The sequence below is a fragment of the Salvelinus alpinus genome, chromosome 7 (genome assembly GCF_045679555.1).
Source record: "Salvelinus alpinus chromosome 7, SLU_Salpinus.1, whole genome shotgun sequence".
NCBI lineage: Eukaryota > Metazoa > Chordata > Actinopteri > Salmoniformes > Salmonidae > Salvelinus > Salvelinus alpinus.
The window spans coordinates 61,225,247-61,249,925 of NC_092092.1; the positions used below are offsets into that span (position 1 = coordinate 61,225,247).

The 24,679-nt window shown below is 46.7% G+C and overlaps 1 protein-coding gene across 4 annotated transcripts in view; it reads right to left on the minus strand.

Moving 5' to 3' along the window:
* The window catches only part of LOC139581405 (serine/threonine-protein phosphatase 2A 55 kDa regulatory subunit B gamma isoform-like), a 33,837-nt gene extending 16,857 nt beyond the window's left edge, over nucleotides 1-16,980 (minus strand). Inside the window, exons 1-2 of one of the 4 annotated variants that reach the window (XM_071411134.1) lie at nucleotides 16,072-16,980; nucleotides 10,134-10,283 (exon numbers count right to left, since the gene is read on the minus strand). In XM_071411134.1, the coding sequence (XP_071267235.1) occupies nucleotides 10,134-10,215 (82 nt within the window). In that variant the 5' untranslated portion in view covers nucleotides 10,216-10,283; nucleotides 16,072-16,980. The remainder of the gene's footprint in view (nucleotides 1-10,133; nucleotides 10,284-16,071) is intronic. The other 3 variants (XM_071411132.1, XM_071411135.1, XM_071411133.1) reach the window with 3 other exon arrangements.
* Nucleotides 16,981-24,679: the final 7,699 nt, after the last annotated feature.

The window sequence follows — 24,679 nt, forward strand, 5'->3', positions numbered from 1 at the left end:
GAGGTGGGGTGAGATAGAGGTGGGGTGAGAGATAGAGGTGGGGTGAGATAGAGGTGGGGTGAGAGATAGAGGTGGGGTGAGATGGGAGGGAGAGAGAGAGAGAGAGATGGGGTGAGGGAGAGAGAGAGATGGGGTAAGATGGGAGGGAGAGAGATGGGGTAAGATGGGAGGGAGAGAGAGATGGGGTGAGATGGGAGGGAGAGAGAGATGGGGTGAGATGGGGGAGGGAGAGAGAGAGAGATGGGGTGAGATGGGGGGGGAGAGAGAGAGAGGTGGGGTGAGATGGGGGGGAGAGAGAGAGAGAGGTGGGGTGAGATGAGAGAGAGAGAGATGGGGTAAGATGGGAGGGAGAGAGAGATGGGGTGAGATGGGAGAGAGAGAGTAGCTATTAGCAAACAGAACACAGATAAACATGCACCATAATTCACTATTCATTATCAGCTGGTACTGTAAGCAGCATCACCCAACAATACAGTAAGTAAACAAATTAATCAAATCTAAAACACACCACAGCTACAGACTGGGTCGTGAAAAGTGGTGACTGAATAGTAAATATTGCTCTTTGAACTCTCCTAACCCTCCAGTCATTTCCCCACATATCTGAGACACTACAGGCCAGTCTAAGGAGGCCTGTTTTAGCAGCCAGGGACCATCCTGTCAGATAGCATCTCCTACTTACAGCTGACTGATTAAATATTACATTACATTAAAGTGGTAATCACAGTCAATGGATAGCCTACATGATTCATTATATTAGAATGGATTCTGTCTCACATAACCAATGGCTCTATTGATAATAGGTAACATTTCTAAAATAAACGAGAAAAAAAAATCACATTTATTTAACCAGGTAGGCTAGTTGAGAACAAGTTCTCATTTGCAACTGCAACCTGGCCAAGATAAAGCAAAGCAGTACAACACATACAACAACACAGGGTTACACATGGAATAAACAAACATACAATCAATAATACAGTAGAAATGTCTATATGCAGCATGTGCAAATGAGGTAGGATAAGAGAGGTAAGGCAATAAATAGGCCATGGTGGCCAAGTAATTACAATATAGCAATTAACCACTGGAATGGTAGAATGTGCAGGTGATGAATGTGCAAGTAGAGATACTGTAACGGTCGTCGGATGAAGAAGGATTTACACTGAACAAAATAACAAAGTGAGAAACGAAACCGAAACAGTCCTGTCAGGTGCTGAACACTAAACAGAAAACAACTACCCACCAAACACAGGTGGGAAAAGGCTACCTAAGTATGGTTCCCAATCAGAGACAACGATAGACAGCTGTCCCTGATTGAGAACCATACCCGGCCAAAACAAAGAAATACCAAAACATAGAAAAATGAACATAGAATGCCCACCCAAATCACACCCTGACCAAACCAAAATAGAGACATAAAAGCTCTCTAAGGTCAGGGCGTGACAGATACTGGGGTACAAAGGAGCAAGATAAATAAATAAATACAGTAGGGGGATGAGGTAGATTGGATGGGCTATTTACAGATGGGCTATGTACAGGTGCAGTGATCTGTGAGATACTCTGACAGCTGGTGCTTAAAGCTAGTGAGGGAGATATGAGTTTCCAGCTTCAGAGATTTTTGCAGTTCGTTCCAGTCATTGGCAGCAGAGAACTGGAAGGAGAGGCGGCCAAAGGAAGAATTGGCTTTGGGGGTGACCAGAGAGATATACCTGCTGGAGCGTGTGCTACGGGTGGGTGCTACTATGGTGACCAGTGAGCTGAGATAAGGCTTTACCTAGCAGAGACTTGTAGATGACCTGGAGCCAGTGGGTTTGGCGACGAGTATGAAGCGAGGGCCAGCCAACGAGAGTGTACAGGTCGCAATGGTGGGTAGTATATGGGGCTTTGGTGACAAAACGGATGGCACTGTGATAGACTGCATCCAATTTGTTGAGTAGTGTTGGAGGCTATTTTGTAAATGACATTGCCGAAGTAGAGGATCAGTAGGATGGTCAGTTTTACGAGGGTATGTTTGGCAGCATGAGTGAAGGATGCTTTGTTGCGAAATAGGAAGCCGATCCTAGATTTAATTTTGGATTGGAGATGTTTAATGTTAGTCTGGAAGGAGAGTTTACAGTCTAACCAGACACCTAGGTATTTGTAGTTGTCCACATATTCTAAGTCAGAACCGTCCAGAGTAGTGATGCTGTGCAGGTGCGGGCAGCGATCGGGTGGAAAAGCATGCATTTAGTTTTACTTGCATTTAAGAGCAGTTGGAGGCCACCGAAGGAGAGTTGTAAGGCATTGAAGCTCGTCTGGAGGTTAGTTAACACAGTGTCCAAAGAAGGGCCATAGGTATACAAAATGGTGTCGTCTGCGTGGAGGTGGATCAAAGAATCACCAGCAGCAAGAGCGACATCATTGATGTGTACAGAGAAAAGAGTCGGCCCGAGAATTGAACTCTGTGGCACCCACATAGAGACTGCCAGAGGTCTGGACAACAGGCCCTCCGATTTGACACACTGAACTCTATTTGAGAAGTAGTTGGTGAACCAGACAAGGCAGTCATTTGAGAAACCAAGGCTGTTGAATCTGCCGATAAGAATGTGGTGATTGACAGAGTCGAAAGCCTTGGCCAGGTTGATGAATAAATACAGCTACACAGTATTGTTTCTTATTGATGGAGGTTATGATGTCGTTTAGGACCTTGAGCGTGGCTGAGGTGCACCCATGACCAGCTCGGAAACCAGATTGCATAGCGGAGAAGGTACGGTGGGATTCGAAATGATCGGTAATCTGATTGTTAACTTGGCTTTCAAAGACCTTAGAAAGGTAGGGTAGAATAGATATAGGTCTGTAGCAGTTTGTGTCTAGACTGTCTCCCCCTTGGAAGAGGGGGATGACTGCGCGGAAGCCTTCCAATCTTTGGGAATCTCAGATGATAAGAAAGAGAGGTTGAACAGGCTAGTAATAGGGGTTGCAACAATTTCGGCAGATAATTTTAGAAAGAGAGGGTCCAGATTGTCTAGCCCAGATGATTTATACGGGTCCAGATTTTGCAGCTCTTTCGGAACATCAGCTATCTGGATTTGGGTGAAGGAGAAGTAGGGAAGGCTTGGGCGAGTTGCTGTAGGGGGTGCAGGGCAGTTGACCGGGGGTAGGGGTAGCCAGGTGGAAAGCATGGCCAACCGTAGAAAAATGCTTATTGAAATTCTCAATTATAGTGGATTTATCGGTGGTGACAGTGTTTCCTAGCCTCAGTGCAGTGGGCAGCTGGGAGGAGGTGCTCTTATTCTCCATGGACTTTACAGTGTCCCAGAACTTTTCTGCATGAAAAAGCTAGCCTTAGCTTTCCTAACTGCCTGTGTATATTTGTTCCTAACTTCCCTGAAAAGTTGCATATCACGGGGGCTGTTCGATGCTATTAGGTCTGCTTATAAACTGTGATTAAACCATTACCAAATAGGTTAGAAACCATTAGTAAAGTGTGATTAAACCATGGTATTGATAATGATAACAGGAAGAAGTGGAGATGTGGAGTGGCAGGTTAGATCCAGCCTTTGAACCCTGCTGAGATCTGGCCTTAAGGAGTGAATGATGGGAGGAGGGAGACAATGATTTGTGCTGAGTCTCTCTCTCTATCTCTAAGAGGGGACTGGGCAGGGTATTTCCCGTGCAGGGGTTGCCATGGCAACATGTTGAAGTGGTCTGGCCCTATCAGTAGCAGTCTGGTTGGTGAGGCAGGTAGCAGCAGTCTGGTTAGTGAGGCAGGCAGCAGCAGTCTGGTTGGTGAGGCAGGCAGCAGCAGTCTGGTTGGTGAGGCAGGCAACAGCAGTCTGGTTGGTGAGGCAGGCAGCAGCAGTCTGGTTGGTGAGGCAGGCAGCAGCAGTCTGGTTGGTGAGGCAGGCAGCAGCAGTCTGGTTGGTGAGGCAGGCAGCAGCAGTCTGGTTGGTGAGGCAGGCAGCAGCAGCAGAAGCCCACAAACATCCCAAATTAAACCTGAGGTGTGTTCAGTTCGCTTGAACGTTTGCTATGTTACAGAACGGTTTGTCCTGAAACGTTCCCCAAAACGTTCTTGTACGTTCTTGAACCGTACAGTGGCTTGCGAAAGTATTCACCCTCTTTTTCCTATTTTGTTGCCTTACAACCTGGAATGAAAATAGATTTTGGGGGGGGATTTGTATCATTTGATTTACACAACATGCCTACTACTTTGAAGATGCAAAATATTTTTTATTGTGAAACAAACAAGAAATAAGACAAAAAACAGAACTTAAGTGTTCACAACTATTCACCCCCCCAAAGTCAATACTTTGTAGAGCCATCTTTGGCAGCAATTACAGCTGCAGGTCTCGTGGGGTATGTCTCTATAAGCTTGGCACATCTAGCCACTGGGATTTTTGCCCATTCCTCAAGGAAAAACTGCTCCAGCTCCTTCAAGTTGGATGGGTTCCGCGGGTGTACAGCAATCTTTAAGTCATACCACAGATTCTCAATTGGATTGAGGTCTGGTCTTTGACTAGGCCATTCTAAGACATGTAAATGTTTCCCCTTAAACCACCCGAGTGTTGCTTTAGCAGTATGCTTAGGGTCATTGTCCTGCTGGAAGGTGAACCTCCGTCCCAGTCTTAAATCCCTGGAAGATTGAAACAGGTTTCCCTCAAGAATGTCCCTGTATTTAGCACCATCAATCATTCCTTCAATTCTAACCAGTTTGATGCTGATGTTGCCACCACCATGCTTCACTGTGGGGATATTGTTCTCAGGGTGATGAGAGGTGTTGGGTTTGCGCCAGACATAGCGTTTTCCTTGATGGCCAAAAAGCTACATTTTAGTCTCATCTGACCAGAGTACCTTCTTCCATATGTTTGGGGAGTCTCCCACATGCCTTTTGGCGAACAGCAAACGTGTTTGCGTATTTTTTTCTTTAAGCAATGGCTTTTTTCTGGCCACTTCTGTAAAGCCCAGTACTGTGGAGTGTATGGCTTAAAGTGGTCCTATGGACAGATACACCAATCTCCACTGTGGCGCTTGGCAGCTCCTTCAGGGTTATCTTTGGTCTCTTTGTTGCCTCTCTGATTAATTCCCTCCTTGCCTGGTCCGTGAGTTTTGGTGGGCGGCCCTCTCTTGGCAGGTTTGTTGTGGTGCCATATTCTTTCCATTTTTTAATAATGGATTTAATGGTGCTCTGTGGGATGTTCAAAGTTTCTGATACTTTTTTTATAACCCAACCCTGATCTGTACTTCTCCACAACTTTGTCCCTGACCTGTTTTGAGAGCTCCTTAGTCTTCATGGGGCCACTTGCTTGGTGGTGCCCCTTGCTTAGTGGTGTTGCAGACTCTGTATATACTGAGATCATGTGACAGATCATGTGACTCTTAGATTGCACACAGGTAGACTTTATTTAACTAATTATGTGACTTCTGAAGGTAATTGGTTGCACCAGATCTTATTTAGGGGCTTCATAGCAAAGGGGGTGTATACATATGCACGCACCAATTTTTTTTAATATAATTTTTTTAAACAAGTAATTTTTTTCCATTTCACATCACCAATTTGGACTATTTTGTGTATGTCCATTACATGAAATAAAAATAAATTTAAATGACATGTTGTAATGCAACAAAATAGGAAAAACGCCAAGGAGGATGAATACATTTGCAAGGCACTGTATGTTTCCTCCCATTTGGTGGGTGTGGCTTGAAGCAATGAGTGGCGTATTTAAAAGGACAGTGACCATGCTGACAGCGTTCCCCAAACCACAACAAACCCCTCCGTTTTTCAACTAGTCGTTCAGTACAGCACTGCTTCTGCCGCCAAGGACACACGCTAAACACACAATCCTCACAGTACATACACACCCATATATTTCAGAGCTCACACATCAAGGCACACACACACACACACACACACACACACACACACACACACACACACACACACACACACACACACACACACACACACACACACACACACACACACACACACACACACACACACACACACACACACACACACACACACACACACACACACACAAAGCTTAGCATCACCAGAGACAAGACATACATACAGTAGCGAAATGGAATATGGAGCACATTCTCTCCTCTCAGTACTGGGACACACATCAACAACCCAATGGAAGTCTACTGTATTGTAGCAGCACTATTGTTCCGTACAGCGATAGCCTCCCCATGCAGAGTCCATATACCAGCCCTATGGTGCAGTGGGAAGCAGAGTGGATGTGTCCTAGTGTCATAGCAGGCCTGGTCTCCCATTACAGTACCACCAGAACTGACCAGAGATAGGTACACTGGTCTGGCTGACCGGCTCACTACCTAACTACAGAGAACCAGTCTGACCGGCTCACTACCTAACTACAGGGAACCAGTCTGACCGGCTCATTATCTAACTACAGAGAACCAGTCTGACCGGCTCACTACCTAACTACAGAGAACCAGTCTGACCGGCTCATTACCTAACTACAGAGAACCAGTCTGACCGGCTCACTACCTAACTACAGAGAACCAGTCTGACCGGCTCATTATCTGACTACAGAGAACCAGTCGGAATGACTCACTACCTAACTACAGAGAACCAGTCTGACCGGCTCACTACCTAACTACAGAGAACCAGTCTGACCGGCTCATTATCTAACTACAGAGAACCAGTCTGACCGGCTCACTACCTAACTACAGAGAACCAGTCTGACCGGCTCATTATCTAACTACAGAGAACCAGTCTGACCGGCTCATTACCTAACTACAGAGAACCAGTCTGACCGGCTCACTACCTAACTACAGAGAACCAGTCTGACCGGCTCATTACCTAACTACAGGGAACCAGTCTGACCGGCTCACTACCTAACTACAGAGAACCAGTCTGACCGGCTCATTACCTAACTACAGAGAACCAGTCTGACCGGCTCATTACCTAACTACAGAGAACCAGTCTGACCGGCTCATTATCTAACTACAGAGAACCAGTCTGACCGGCTCACTACCTAACTACAGGGAACCAGTTTGACCGGCTCACTGCCTAACTACAGAGAACCAGTCTGACCGGCTCATTATCTGACTACAGAGAACCAGTCTGACCAGCTCATTATCTGACTACAGAGAACCAGTATGACCGGCTCACTACCTAACTACAGAGAACCAGTCTGACCGGATCACTACCTAACTACAGAGAACCAGTCTGACCGGCTCATTATCTAACTACAGAGAACCAGTCTGACCGGCTCATTATCTAACTACAGAGAACCAGTCTGACCGGCTCACTACCTAACTACAGAGAACCAGTCTGACCAGCTCATTATCTGACTACAGAGAACCAGTCTGACCGGCTCACTACCTAACTACAGGGAACCAGTCTGACCGGCTCCTTATCTGACTACAGAGAACCAGTCTGACCGGCTCACTACCTAACTACAGAGAACCAGTCTGACCAGCTCCTTATCTGACTACAGAGAACCAGTCTGACCGGCTCACTACCTAACTACAGAGAACCAGTCTGACCGGCTCATTACCTAACTACAGAGAACCAGTCTGACCAGCTCATTATCTGACTACAGAGAACCAGTCTGACCGGCTCACTACCTAACTACAGAGAACCAGTCTGACCAGCTCATTATCTGACTACAGAGAACCAGTCTGACCGGCTCACTACCTAACTACAGGGAACCAGTCTGACCGGCTCACTACCTAACTACAGAGAACCAGTCTGACCGGCTAACTACCTAACTACAGGGAACCAGTCTGGCCGGCTCTCTACCTAACAACAGAGAACCATTCTGACCGGCTCACTACCTAACAACAGAGAACCAGTCTGACCGGCTAACTACCTAACTACAGAGAACCAGTCTGACCGGCTCACTACCTAACTACAGAGAACCAGTCTGACCGACTCATTATCTAACTACAGAGAACCAGTCTGAGCACATATACACAGGCATAAGGCATGCACGCACACGTTGTCCACATACACACACATACATGCACGTACACACACACACACAACACACACACACGTCCCTCACAAACGAACAACAAAAAAAACACACACACAGACAAGTCTGTCCATCCCACACTTATCTTGTCACCCAGAACCAAATCATGAGACTATTCACACACCAATACATACAGTAAAACACACACACACACACACACACACACACACACACACACACACACACACACACACACACACACACACACACACACACACACACACACACACACACACACACACACACACACACACACACACACACACAGGAGGTAAGGAGATAAGGAGGGTGGGGGCGTCCTACTGTTCCAATTAGAGCCATCTCTGGTCTGGGTAAACATTGCTGCCAATATCACTCTCTTAACAGCATGGACAAATTAACACCTAACAGGGGACGTGTGTGTGGGTGGGTATGTTGGGGATGGGCCGTGTGTGTACATGTGTCTGTGCACACACTCAATTACCCTCCTAAAAAAAAAATGGAAAATTGACCCATTCCCCATGTTGGGTGTGTGTCAGAAGGTTTTCAGGGAGGATAGCAGATAAGTGATCTGGGCGTGACACAACAGGGTGATCCCAATACTCCAGAACACACAACAATGGAGCTAAACTACTGGGAACAAAATGGTTACACAATCTGTGAGTGAGTGAGTGAGTGAGTGAGTGAGTGAGTGAGTGAGTGAGTGAGTGAGTGAGTGAGTGAGTGAGTGAGTGAGTGAGTGAGTGAGTGAGTGAGTGAGTGAGTGAGTGAGTGAGTGAGTGAGTGAGATAGTCCTCTCTCCTACAGCACTGACCCTAGAGATAGTCCTCTCTCCTACAGCACTGACCCTAGAGATAGTCCTCTCTCCTACAGCACTGACCCTAGAGATAGTCCTCTCTCCTAAAGCACTGACCCTAGAGATAGTCCTCTCTCCTACAGCACTGACAGAGATAGTCCTCTGTCCTACAGCACTGACAGAGATAGTCCTCTCTCCTACAGCACTGACCCTAGAGATAGTCCTCTGTCCTACAGCACTGACAGAGATAGTCCTCTGTCCCTAAAGCACTGACACTGGAGATAGTCCTCTGTCCTACAGCACTGACACTGGAGATAGTCCTCTGTCCTACAGCGCTGACCCAAGAGATAGTCCTCTGTCCTACAGCGCTGACACTAGAGATAGTCCTCTGTCCTACAGAACTGACCCTAGAGATAGTCCTCTGTCCTACAGCACTGACCCCAAGACATAGTCCTCTGTCCTACACCACTGACACTAGAGATAGTCCTCTGTCCTACAGCACTGACACCAGAGATTGTCCTCTGTCCTACAGCACTGACCCTAGAGATTGTCTTCTGTCCTACAGCACTGACACCAGAGATAGTCCTCTGTCCTACAGCACTGACACTAGACATAGTCCTCTGTCCTACAGCACTGACACTAGAGATAGTCCTCTGTCCTACAGCGCTGACACTAGAGATAGTCCTCTGTCCTACAGCGCTGACACTAGAGATAGTCCTCTGTCCTACAGCGCTGACACTAGAGATAGTCCTCTGTCCTACAGCACTGACACTAGAGATAGTCCTCTGTCCTACAGCACTGACACTAGAGATAGTCCTCTGTCCTACAGCACTGACACTAGAGATAGTCCTCTGTCCTACAGCGCTGACACTAGAGATAGTCCTCTGTCCTACAGCACTGACACTAGAGATAGTCCTCTGTCCTACAGCACTGACACTAGAGATAGTCCTCTGTCCTACAGCACTGACACTAGAGATAGTCCTCTGTCCTACAGCGCTGACACTAGAGATAGTCCTCTGTCCTACAGCGCTGACACTAGAGATAGTCCTCTGTCCTACAGCACTGACTCCAGTGACAATGATTGTGTTTCTCAGAGTTAAGTAGGACACATCCTCTGTGAGACTGGAGTTGGTCTGGTCAAAGTCTATTTCAGGAAAGTGATGGCGCCACACACACAAACACAGAGAGAGAAAGAGACACTCACAGAGACAGATGCGCACAGAGACAGACACAGTCGCACACACACACAAACAATCTATTCACACAGACAGACAGATAGACAGTCGCTCGCACACACACAGTGCTCTGGGTCTTGATAGATCTGAATAGGTGATTAAGTGAAAAGTACTTGATACTGTGTAGTGTAAACACACCTTCAGTGTAAGAGGCAAACGGCTCGGGCTCCAGAGAGAGGGAAGTGATGTCGGAGCACAGGACCTGGATAGGGTTCAACATCCTGGGGGAGGAGTCCGGGAGAGGGGAGGAGGCGGGGCGGGCTCTTCAGGCTAAAGCCACGAGCAGCCCTGCAAGAGGGGGGCAGCAGGGTCTCAGTTACACTGCATCACAACCATCCAGAGGGATGCCACAGGAAGGGAGGGAAGGAGAGAGGAGGAGGTGGGGGGCTCTAAAGTGTCTCGTTTCCTTCTTCTGCACTATAATGAAAGTAATGGTGGCATTGTTATTACTGTAGTGACTGATTCAAACAAATCATGCACGTTGTCATGGTTTTATTATTATCGTTAACATGTCCATTTCACCATCCTACCATCTCTGTCCAGGACCTCCTAGCCATAGGACAGGAGGGTTGTACAGGGAGGGGGAGTCTATAGGGCAGGAGGGGGGAGAGAGAGGGGGAGGGGGACAGGAGGGTTGTACAGGGAGGGGAACAGGAGGGTTGTACAGGGAGGGGGAGTCTATAGGGCAGCAGGGGGGAGAGGGAGGGGGACAGGAGTGTTGTACAGGGAGGGGTAGTCTATAGAGCAGGAGGGGGGAGAGAGGGGGAGGGGGACAGGAGGAAATGGGTTAAATATCCTCCCCTCTTCGAGCCTAGGGCAGGAAACGCTGGAGACTGGAGAGAGGCCTCGGTCTTGACATAGCTACAGATACACTGCTGTGTGCACACACACACTTCATCAATAGCCAATGTAATGAGTAATATCAGGAGGGAAGGAGGAATAAGCAGGGGTGGGTGGATATGTAGATAGATGGAGGTGTGGAGAGATGGGTTGAGGTGGTGGGGATGGATGAAGAGGAGGGGGGGTTGAATACCGGTATCTACAACATCCTAATCCTTGTGGAACTATGGGATCTGTTTATTCCTGTGTTTCAACAATCATCTCTATAACGCCATAGTATCTGGTAAAAAGACACTGCACTCTCCTATCTTCAGCAAAGGTTTTCAGAGCCAAATCAGCACCATAACACAGGTCTAGACAATATGTTTTGGGACTAGGTGAATGGCCCTGCTAATACATCACACCTCTCTGCCAGGACAGGAGTCGCATGGTGTTGGCTGTATGTACTCCTCCCTGTGTTTCTGAATCATCAGGGACTCTGTCTGATGGCATCATTTAATATGGCTATTGTTAGAGGGCGGGGTTAGCCTGTCAATCACCCAAGGCCACTCCCAACACGCCAAATGTATCTTCCTGTTCTGTTTCCATGGTGATGGACGGATGGTGATGTGTGATGTATGGGAGACAGTGTGCATGCAATGGAACACACGTTCCACCCACACACACCCTCGTGAAAGACAATGTACAGTATTCAGTATGCATTGACACACACAGAAAGTATTTCAGAGACACACACACACACACACACACACACACACACACACACACACACACTACTGTTTGAGACTGTGAGATTATATAATTTGTTTGTATGTATGAATTAACAAACAACTGAAAATAGCACAGTGTGTAATGGATTATCTAGACAGGGTAATTCCAGGTACACAAGCCCTTAACATTCTGGAATGGTAATCCTACCTCTGAGACCTGCTGCTGAACAATGTTGCTGTGTGAAAGTGGCCCAGTGTTCCAGCCAAATGAACAGTGTAGAGTTCAGATTAACAGGAGGGACAGAGGGAAATAGATTGGGATATTAATCCTGAATTCTGATACAGTGATGAAACTCAGACAACTACCTCCTCTGTTCTGACGCACGTCACTCGACAGTCAGCCGCCCACACACACTCAACAATAACCAGAGAGAGAGATTTCTGTTTTAATTTATTTCTGGTGTGTTTTAATTTCTGAGCAAGAAAATTAATGAGTCACTTGTATATATGCATGTATGGTATGTACAGTACCCAGAGAGAGTCACACACAACCACCTGCACACACATTCGGACACACACTCGGACACAGTGCTCTTACGGTAAATTAGTGAGTGGCCTTGAACATTATATCACGGTTACACAAGCTTACAGAATGGGTTACACAACCACAGAGGGACAGAATCAGAAAATCTGTTTCTGGAGAGAGAGAGAGAGAGAGAGAGAGAGAGAGGAGAAAAGAGAACACGAAATAAAGGAGAGATCAGAGCTAAATGATAGAGGGATGACAGGAGAGAGAGGTGACAGGAGAGAGAGGTGACAGGAGATAGAGAGATGACAGGAGAGAGAGAGAGATGACAGGAGAGAGAGAGAGATGACAGGAGAGAGAGAGAGATGACAGGAGAGAGAGAGAGATGACAGGACAAAGAGAGAGATGACAGGACAGAGAGATGACAGGAGCGAGAGATGACAGGAGAGATCAGAGCTAAAGGATAGAGGGATGACAGGAGAGAGAGAGATGACAGGAGGGAGCGATGACAGGAGAGAGAGATGAGAGGAGAGAGAGATGACAGGGGAGAGAGAGAGAGAGATGACAGGAGAGAGAGAGATGACAGGAGAGAGAGAGATGACGAGAGCGAGAGATGACAGGAGAGATCAGAGCTAAAGGATAGAGGGATGACAGGAGAGAGAGAGATGACAGGAGAGAGAGAGATGACAGGAGAGAGAGAGATGACAGGAGAGAGAGATGAGAGGAGAGAGAGATGAGAGGAGAGAGAGATGAGGAGAGAGAGATGACAGGAGAGAGAGATGACAGGAGAGATCAGAGCTAAAGGATAGAGGGATGACAGGAGAGAGAGAGATGACAGGAGAGAGAGAGATGACAGTAGAGAGAGAGATGACAGGAGAGAGAGAGATGACGAGAGCGAGAGATGACAGGAGAGAGCAATGACAGGAGATAGAGATGACAGGAGAGAGAGATGACAGGAGAGATCAGAGCTAAAGGATAGAGGGATGACAGGAGAGAGAGAGATGACAGGAGAGAGAGAGATGACAGGAGAGAGAGAGATGACAGGAGAGAGAGATGAGAGGAGAGAGAGATGAGATGAGAGGAGAGAGAGAGGAGAGAGAGATGAGAGGAGAGAGAGATGACAGGAGAGAGAGATGACAGGAGAGAGAGAGATGACAGGAGAGAGAGATCAGAGCTAAAGGATAGAGAGATGACAGGAGAGAGAGATGACAGGAGAGAGAGATGACAGGAGAGATCAGAGCTGAAGGATAGAGGGATGACAGGAGAGAGAGAGATGACAGGAGGGAGAGATGACAGGAGAGAGAGGAGAGATCAGAGCTAAAGGATAGAGGGATGACAGGAGAGAGAGATGACAGGAGGGAGAGATGACAGGATAGAGAGATGACAGGATAGAGAGAGGAGAGATCAGAGCTAAAGGATAGAGGGATGACAGGAGAGAGAGGAGAGATCAGAGCTGAATGATAGAGGGATGACAGGAGAGAGAAAGGAGAGATCAGAGCTGAAGGATAGAGGGATGACAGGAGAGAGAGAGGAGAGATCAGAGCTGAAGGATAGAGAGATGACAGGAGAGAGAGAGGAGAGATCAGAGCTGAAGGATAGAGGGATGACAGGAGGGAGAGATCAGAGCTGACGGATAGAGGGATGACAGGAGAGAGAGAGGAGAGATCAGAGCTGAAGGATAGAGGGATGACAGGAGTGAGAGGAGAGATCAGAGCTGACAGATAGAGGGATGACAGGAGAGAGAGGAGAGATCAAAGCTGACTGATAGAGGAATGACAGGAGAGAGAGAGATGACAGGTGGGGGAGAGATGACAGGATAGAGAGATGACATGAGAGATGAGAGATCAGAGCTGAAGGATAGAGGGATGACAGGAGAGAGAGAGAGAGAGAGAGGAGAGATCAGAGCTGAAGGATAGAGGGATGACAGGAGAGAGAGAGGAGAGATCAGAGCTGAATGATAGAGGAATGACAGGAGAGAGAGAGGAGAGATCAGAGCTGAAGGATATATATTTTATTTAACATTTATTTAACTAGGCAAGTCAGTACTGCACTGACTAAAACTGACTGCACTGACTGTAGTGACTGTAACTGACTGCACTGACTGTAACTTACTGACTGCACTGACTGTACTGACTGTACTGACTAACTGACTGTACTGACTGACTGACTGTACTAACTAACTGACTGTACTGACTGACTGACTGACTGACTGTACTGACTAACTGACTGTACTGACTAACTCACTGTACTGACTAACTGACTGTACTGACTGCACTGACTGCACTGACTAACTGCACTGACTGCACTGACTGCACTGACTGTAACTGACTGTAACTGACTGTAACTGACTGTACTGACTAATTGACTGTACTGACTAACTGACTGTACTGACTAACTGACTGTACTGACTAACTGACTGCACTGACTAACTGACTAACTGACTGTGCTGACTAACTGACTGTACAGACTGTACAGACTGTACTGACTAACTGACTGTACAGACTAACTGACTGTACTGACTGCACTGACTGTACTGACTAACTGACTGTACAGACTAACTGACTGTACTGACTGCACTGACTGCACTGACTAACTGCACTGACTGACTGCACTGATTGCACTGACTGTACTGACTAACTGACTAACTGACTGTACTGACTGCACTGACTGCACTGACTGCACTGACTGCACTGACTGTACTGACTAACTGACTAACTGACTAACTGACTGTACTGACTGCACTGACTGTAACTGACTGGACTGACTGACTGGACTGACTAATTGACTGCACTGACTGTACTGACTGTAACTGACTGACTGCACTGACTAATTGACTGCACTGACTGTACTGACTGTAACTGACTGACTGCACTGACTGTACTGACTAACTGACTGTACTGACTGCATTTACTAACTGACTGTAACTGACTAACTGACTGTACTGACTGCACTGACTAACTGACTGCACTGACTAATTGACTGACTAACTGACTGTACTGACTGTACTGACTGTACTGACTAACTGACTAACTGACTGTACTGACTGTACTGACTGTACTGACTGTACTGACTGTACTGACTAACTAACTGACTGTACTGACTAACTGACTGTACTGACTGCACTGACTAACTGACTGTACTGACTGTACGCACTGACTAACTGACTGTACTGACTGCACTGACTAACTGACTGTACTGACTAACTGACTGTACTGACTAACTGACTGTACTGACTGCACTGACTAACTGACTGTACTGACTAACTGACTGACTGCACTGACTAACTGACTGTACTGACTGCACTGACTAACTGACTGTACTGACTAACTGACTGTACCTGACTGTACTGACTAACTGACTGTACTGACTAACTGACTGTACTGACTAACTGACTGTACCTGACTGTACTGACTAACTGACTAACTGACTGTACTGAGTAACAGACTGTACTGACTAACTGACTAACTGACTAACTGACTGTACTGACTGTACTGACTAACTGACTGTATTGACTGTACTGACTAACTGACAGTACTGACTGACTGTACTGACTGTACTGACTGTACCTGACTAACTGACTGTACTGACTGTACTGACTGTACTGACTAACTGACTATACTGACTAACTGACTGTACTGACTGTACTGACTAACTGACTGTACTGACTGTACTGACTAACTGACTGTACTGACTAACTCCTTTGAAAGATTCTGGATCCTCTTATGAGAGATTATAGATCTACCCTATGAGTAAAGAGATTGTGAGAGAGAAAACACACACACTTACATAAACAGTCGTAGAGCACACACATACTTTAAGTCATTTAGAAGACGCTCTTATCCAGAGCAATTAAGGTTAAGTGCCTTGCTCAAGGGAACAGACAGATTTTTGTTCACCTTGTCGGCTTGGGATTTGAACCAGCATCCTTTCAGTTACTGGCCCAACACTTAACCGCTATGTTACCTGCCGCCCCACACACACAGCCCCTGTCCTCTCTTACCTTCAGTCACATAGTTGTGGTCTCGGAGGAAGCTGTGGTTCAGTGTTCGGGTGGTGTCAGTGTCCTCGCCCATCAGCAGAGGTGCGGTGTGTGCCCGTCCCGGGGGGGCAGCCTAGATCCGTGGGGGGGGTCCCGGCCAGCGCAGCGTCCATAGTGCCCAACGCCCCCTCAGCACAGGTGCGCAGAATGAAGCATTCTGGGACAGGGAGAGGGCCGACGACACGGATACGCAGGCAGAGCAGTGAATGACACACCAGCTCTTACACAAACATACACGTTCACTTAACACACACACATTAACACACACACACAGCCCATTGCCTCTGGTCACACACACACACACACACACACACACACACACACACACACACACACACACACACACACACACACACACACACACACACACACACACACACACACACACACACACACACACACACACACACACACACACACACACACACACACACACACACACACAGAGGTTGAGAGCAATGGATCTTCGTTTCTCCGTCGATGCTCCCAGCCGAGCCCCGGACTCAGTCAGTATCTGCAGTGCTGCTTCTCTTGCTGGGGTGCTCTCTCTCTCACACACACACACACACACACACACACAGACCTAACACATTAACACACACACATTAACACACACACACACTGCCCATTGCCTCTGGTCAGGTACTCCTCGACAGAGCCTCCATGAAGACAGTCCTTCTCTCTCACAGCCGATGGAGTCCCTCTCTTTCGCTACCAGGCTGTTTTTCTGCTGCAGTGTCAGCTCTGGCGTATGAGTGTGTGTGAAAGCGCGCGTGTGTGTGTGTGTGTGTGTGTGTGTGTGTGTGTGTGTGTGTGTGTGTGTGTGTGTGTGTGTGTGTGTGTGTGTGTGTGTGTGTGTGTGTGTGTGTGTGTGTGTGTGTGTGTGTGTGTGTGTGTGTGTGTGTGTGTGTGTGAGAGAGAGAGAGAGTGGTAGCGAGAGAGGGGAATGGAGGGAGGGAGGGAGGGAAAGAGGGAGGTTCTATACTGCTGATGTGGTATGGGTGTGACACATCAGAATAGACTCCTCCCAGCTCAGCCAATCAGAGACCAACTGCAATCTGCATGACCACTGACGGCAAATTATTAGAGACAAGAGGGAGAGAGAGAGAGAGAGAATTATAAAGAGGGAGCGGGAATGGATGGATGGAAGAAAAAGAGAGGTGGGGGAGAAAATGGAGAGCAGAGAGCAATGGAAGTGACAGTGACATTTGGTTTCATCTCTGCTTCTGGCCCACTGCCATTAGGTTTTAACCCCAAGCAGGGAATATAAGGCCTATTTATCAGCTCTAACCCCCAATCATCAGCTTTCACCACCATCTCAACCCCCTAAACACAGCTACAACCTACTCAACCAATAAAGCCCCCCACACATCATGAAACTAATAAAACCCACTGGATATGATAACTAAAATAACCCACTGGATATGATAACTAATAAAACCCACTGGATATGATAACTAAAATAACCCACTATCTCACTGGAATAAAGATGTCCTCCGTTCCTGTCATTATTGAAAGAGATTGTGATATCTCACATCTCAAAATAGGTCAAATCAAATCAAATTGTATTTGTCACATACGCATGGTTAGCAGATGTTAATGCGAGAGTAGCGAAATGCTTGTGCTTCTAGTTCCGACAATGCAGTAATAACCAACGAGTAATCTAACCTAACAAATCCACAACTACTACCTTATACACACAAGTGTAAAGGGATAAAGAATATGTACATAAAGATATATGGGCTACTTAATGTTAGATCCCTCACTTCCAAGGCAGTTATAGTCAATGAACTAATCACTGATCATAATCTTGATGTGATTGGCCCGACTGAAACATGGCTTATTAAGCCTGATGAATTTACTGTGTTAAATGAGGCCTCACCTCCTGGTTACACTAGTGACCATATCCCCCGCGCATCCCGCAAAGGCGGAGGTGTTGCTAACATTTCTGATAGCAAATTTAAATTGACAAAAAAAAAGGCCTCCTGAGCCACATTCCTTTCGGACCTTGTAGTCATGGCAGATAATATTAACATTTTTGGTGACTTTAATATTCACATGGAAATGTCCACAGACCCATTCCAAAAGGCTTTCAGAGCCACCATGTTGGGTTTTGTTCAACATGTCTCCGGACCTACTCACTGCCACAGTCATACTCTGGACCTAGTTTTGTCCAGTGGAATAAATGTTGTGGATCGTAATGTTTTCCTCATAATCCTGGACTATCGGACCACCATTTTATTACGTTTGCAATCGCAACACATATTCTGCTCAGACCCCAACCAAGGAGCATCAAAAGCCGTGCTATAAATTCTCAGACAACCCAAAGATTCCTAGATGCCCTTCCAGACTCCCTCCACCTACCCAAGGACATCAGAGTACAAAAATCAGTTAACCACCTAACTGAGGAACTCAATTTAACCTTGCGCAATACCCTAGATGCAGTTTCACCCATAAAAACAAAAAACATTTGTCATAAGAAACTAGCTCCCTGGTATACAGAAAATACCCGAGCTCTAAAGCAAGCTTCCAGAAAATTGGAACGGAAATGGCGCCACACCAAACTGGAAGTCTTCCGACTAGCTTGGAAAGACAGTACCGTGCAGTATCGAAGAGCCCTCACTGCTGCTCGATCATCCTATTTTCCAACTTCATTGAGAAAAATAAGAACAATCCAAAATGTATTTTTGATACTGTCGCAATGCTAACTAAAAATCAGCATTCCCCAAGAGAGGATGGCATTCACTTCAGCAGTGATAAATTCATGAACTTCTTTGATGAAAATATCATGATTAGAAAGCAAATTACGGATTCCTCTTTAAAACTGCGTATTCCTCCAAAAGCTCAGTTGTCCTGAGTCTGCACAACTCTGTCAGGACCTAGGATCAAGGGAGACACTCAAGTTTTTTAATACTATATCTCTTGACACAATGATGAAAATAATCATGGCCTCTAAACCTTCAAGCTGCATACTGGACCCTATTCCAACTAAACTACTGAAAGAGCTGCTTCCTGTGCTTGGACCTCCTATGTTGAACATAATAAACGGCTCTCTATCCACCGGATGTGTACCAAACTCACTAAAAGTGGCAGTAATAAAGCCTCTCTTGAAAAAGCAAAACCTTGACCCAGAAAATATAAAAAACTATCGGCCTATATCGAATCTCCCATTCCTCTGACAAATCAACTGTACATTTCGGTGTTCCTCAAGGCTCCGTTTTAGGACGACTATTGTTTTCACTATATATTTTACCTCTTGGTGATGTCATTCGGAAACATAATGTTGACTTTCACTGTTATGCAGGCGACACACAGCTGTACATTTCGATGAAACATGGTGAAGCCCCTAAATTGCTCTCCCTGGAAGCCTGTGTTTCAGACATAAGGAAGTGGATGGCGGCAAATGTTCTACTCTTAAACTCGGAGAAAACAGAGATGCTAGTTCTAGGTCCCAAGAAACAAAGAGATCTTCTGTTGAATTTGACAATTAATCTTGATGGTTGTACAGTCGTCTCAAATAAAACTGTGTAGGACCTCGGCATTACTCTGGACCCTGATCTCTCTTTTGACGAACATATCAAGACTGTTTCAAGGACAGCTTTTTTCCATCTTCGTAACATTGCAAAAATCAGAACATTTCTGTCCAAAAATTATGCAGAAAAATTTATCCATGCTTTTGTCACTTCTGGGTTAGACTACTGCAATGCTCTAATTTCCGGCTACCCGGATAAAGCACTAAATAAACTTCAGTTAGTACTAAACACGGCTGCTAGAATCTTGACTAGAACCCAAAAATGTGATCATATTACTCCAGTGCTAGCCTCTCTACACTGGCTTCCTGTTAAGGCAAGGGCTGATTTCAAGGTTTTACTGCTAACCTACAAAGCATTACATGGGCTTGCTCCAACCTATCTTTCCGATTTGGTCCTGCCGTACATACCTACACGTACGCTACGGTCACAAGACGCAGGCCTCCTTACTGTCCCTAGAATTTCTAAGCAAACAGCTGGAGGCAGAGCTTTCTACTATAGAGCTCCATTTTATGGAATGGTCTGCCTATCCATGTGAGAGACGCAGACTCGGTCTTGACCTTTAAGTCTTTATTGAAGACTCATCTCTTCAGTAGGTCCTATGATTGAGTGTAGTCTAGCCCAGGAGTGTGAAGGTGAACGGAAAGTCACTGGAGCAACGAACCACCCTTGCTGTCTCTGCCTGGCCGGTTCCCATCTCTCCACTAGGATTCTCTGCCTCAAACCCTATTACAGGGGCTGAGTCACTGGCATACTGGTGGTCTTCCATGCCTTCCCTAGGAGGGAAGACATTGACGTGATCTTCCTGTCTGGGTTGGCGCCACCCCTTGGGTTTATGCCATGGGGGAGATCTTCGTGGGCTATACTCGGCCTTGCCTCAGGATGGTAAGTTGGGGGTTGAAGATATCCCTCTAGTGGTGTGGGGGCTGTGCTTTGGCAAAGTGGGTGGGGTTATATCCTGCCTGTTTGGCCCTGTCAGGGGGTATCGTCAGACGGGGCCACAGTGTCTCCCGACCCCTCCTGTCTTAGCCTCCAGTATTTATGCTGCAATAGTTTGTGTCGGGGGGCTAGGGTCAGTCTGTTATATCTGGAGTATTTATTTTGTCTTATCTGGTGTTCTGTGTGAATTTAAGTATGCTCTCTCTGTTTATCTTTCTTTCTTTCTCTCTTTCTCTCTCTCTCTCTCTCTCTTGGAGGACCTGAGCTCTAGGACCAAGCCTCAGGACTACCTGGCCTGATGACTACTTGCTGTCCCCAGTCCACCTGGTCGTACTGCTGCTCCAGTTTCAACTGTTCTACCTGCGGCTATGGAACCCTGACCTGTTCACCGGACGTGCTACCTGTTCCAGACCTGCTGTTTTCAACTCTCTAGAGACAGCAGGAGCGGTAGAGATACTCTGAATGATTGGCTATGAAAAGCCAACTGACATTTACTCTTGAGGTGCTGACCTGTTGCACCCTCTACAACCACCCTAATTATTATTATTTGACCCTGCTGGTCATCTATGAACATTTGAACATCTTGGCCATGTTCTGTTATAATCCCCATCCGGCACAGCCAGAAGAGGACTGGCCACCCCTCATAGCCTGGTCCCTCTCTAGGTTTCTTCCTAGGTTCTGGCCTTTCTAGGGAGTTTTTCCTAGCCACCGTGCTTCTACACCTGCATTGCTTGCTGTTTGGGGTTTTAGGCTGGGTTTCTGTACAGCACTTTATGACATCAACTGATGTAAGAAGGTCTTTATAAATACATTTGAGTCTTGCCATCCCACTTAAACATCTTAATATCCCTGAGCAATATATATAATCTCAAACACACACTTTTTTTATATCCTTCCCACAATTCAGCTCGATCTTCATCCACCCCACCGCAGTATGTCCTTCAAGGGCTGCCATCCCTGACCCTGGCCGCAGACGAGAGGGTTAGACCTCGGGCCTTGTATCCCACAGCGACACCGCCACTCAGCCGTGAAGGCTTGCCCACAGACTGTGCCTGTTGCCTTGGCGATGCTGGAACGCAGCCACTAGGTTGGACCCAAGGCACAGAGCGCATCTCAATAGTCTGATGTGGTTTCTCCTCCCCTTCATCTGCACTGATCTGTAAAGGCAGAGGAGGTGACAACAACATGGTGGGACTATGTCTGCGGGGCATTCACTTCCACCACTCCAGTTGGTTCACGTCAGTACAGATTAAGGGAACAAGACAAGGAGAGGAAGACATTTTAGACTATTGAGATGCAGCCATGGTGTCCCAAACTACAGGGAACATCCTCCCTAAGGGATATACTGGTAAGGGGGGATGGACGGATCAGAGGAAGAGCCAGTGAACAGACTGATGTTGTTGGAACCAGTCCAGACAGCACTGCCAAAGTTCAACCCTCAACTGAGACATAAACCTCAAAATGAATCCCCGGTTTTAATAAACAAATAAAAGATATGGGATGATTTGATGATAAACTGTGTTTGTATGATTCACTGAGGATTCATTAGAATCTCACAACACAAAAAGCATTATTCATAGACAGTCTACAGGTTGAATGTCCCTCGACAAATTAATTTCCTCACATAAAGCATACGCCATAATAACGGTTTAGCACTTGGTTTCCCAAACTCTGTTCTACCCTAGAACTAAACAGCTGATTTAAATAATCAACGCTTGATGAGTTTGGGAAACCAAGTGCTAGACTGTTATCATGGCGTGGAGCAGGTTCAGAGCTTCAAGTTCCTTGGAGTCCAAGCACTCCAAGACAGTCGTGAAGAGGGTATGACAAAACCTCAGGAGACTGAAAAGATTTGGCATGGGTCCTCAGATCCTCAAAAGGTTCTACAGCTGCACCATCGAGAGCATCCTGAGTGGTTGCATCACAGCCTGGTATGGCAACTGCTCGGCTTCCGACCGCAAGGCACTACAGAGGGTAGTGCAAATGGCCCAGTACATCACTTTGGCCAAGCTTCCTGCCATCTGGAACCTCTATACCAGGCGGCGTCAGAGGAAGGCCCTAACAATTGTCAAAGACTCCAGCCACTCTAGTCATAGACTGTTCTCTCTGCTACCACACCTAATCAAATGGCTACCCAGGCTATTTGCATTGCCCCCTCCCCCTCTCTTTTACACCATTGCTACGCTCTGTTATCATCTATGCAGTCACTTTAATAACTCTACCTTCATGTACATATTACCTAAACTAACCAGTGCCACCGCACATTGACTCTGTACCAGTACGCCCTGTACATAGTCTCGCTATCGTTATTTTACTGCTGTTTTTTAATTACTTGTTACTTTAATTTCTTATTCTTATCTGTATTTTTAAAACTGCATTGTTGGTTAGGGGCTCGTAAGTAAGCATTTCACTGTAAGGTCTACACCTGTTGTATTCGGTGCATGTGACTAATACAATCTGATTTGATTTGAAACCCTGGTCGAGCAATATCTTTTATCTTGATCATCAAACGGTCGAATCAGAGAGCCTGATGCTGTGGGTGAAGTTCTTAGTGACCCGGTGATCTTCCCTCATCCAATCCCCACTCCAGAACACTCTGCTCCACTCAGCCACAGAGTTGCCTAGCAACCCACAGAGCCACTCAGAATACACATGTAATGATGGGGCGGTGAGTCGAAGGAGGTGCAGGTGAAACGTTTTAATAAAACAACAAAACCAAGAACACGACACTAACATAAGGCAGTACCCCGATACACAAGAACAATACCAACTGGTGAGTGAACCTGGGAAAGTGACATATAAAGGGGAGGAAATGATGAAGGGAGTAGAGTCCAGGAGTGAATCATAATCATAATGATTCACAGGTGCGTGTAATGATGAGTGCAAGGTGTCCGTAATGATGTATCCCAGGACCGGTGGTTAGTACTCTGGCGATGTCGTACGCCAGAGGGAAGGGGCAGGAGCAGACGTGACAACACAGGAACTTCAGAGCGCTAGGATAATGAATCCCCACTCTATCCCGGCACTCCTCTTCCCAACCGGAAACACATTCACTGTAATTATATCTCCATCCATCTTTTTCACAAAGGGGAATATGCTACACACCAGTGCATGGTCTCACCCCTTCCATGCACACTGGGTTGATGTGGGTTATAAATGGTTATAAATCACATCGATAAATCCACAGTTGTGTGAGGACAGTGATAGAATGCTCTGGTATTTAGAATGCTGTACGGTAAAAGATGGTTCTGAATCACGTCGTCAAAATCCATATTTCAACAGACACAAAAGGGCTTACGAGACAGACGCCAGTGATTAACGTTTTTTAAATATATTTTTTGTATTTTTCCCTAATTCTGATCTTGTCTCGTCGCTGCAACTCCCCAACGGGCTCGGGAGAGTAGAAGGTTGAGTCATGCGTCCTCCTAAACATGACCCGCCAAACCACACTTCTTAACACCCGCCCGCTTAAACCAGAAGCACTAATGTGTCGGAAGAAACACTGTTCAACTGACAACTGAGGTCAGCCAGCAGGCGCCCAGCCCGCCACAAGGAGTCGCTAGAGCGCGATGAGCCAAGTAAAGCCCCTCCCGGTCAAACCCTCCCCTAACCCGGACGACACTGGGACAATTTTTCGCCGCCTGACCGGACTCCAGTTTACGGCCAGTTGTGATACAGCCCGGATCTAACCCGGGTCTGTAGTGACGCCTCTAGCACTGCAACGCAGTGCCATAGACCGCTGTGCCAATTGGGAGGCCAGTGATGAAAGTTTTAAACCAGCGTCCGCTAACACAATTAGCACATGAAGTGCTTCAGTACAGTCTGGTAGATTAATAAACATGCTGCCTTCAAGTACAGACAGCAATGTAATCCCCTAAAGGCAGGATTCAGTACAATCAGTAATGGCAACCTAAATGAAGACATGGCCCCTGGGGACCAGACGGTAGAGCAGATTACGAGCAGCCTTGGGCGACAAACCTCTAACCCCCACTGTTGGCAGTCTCTCTCGCTCTCCGACACACACAGGATGTATGTACAGTACACACATGCACCAAAACACACATTTGAGGGGTGATGACTCCATAACCCCCTACGGAGTT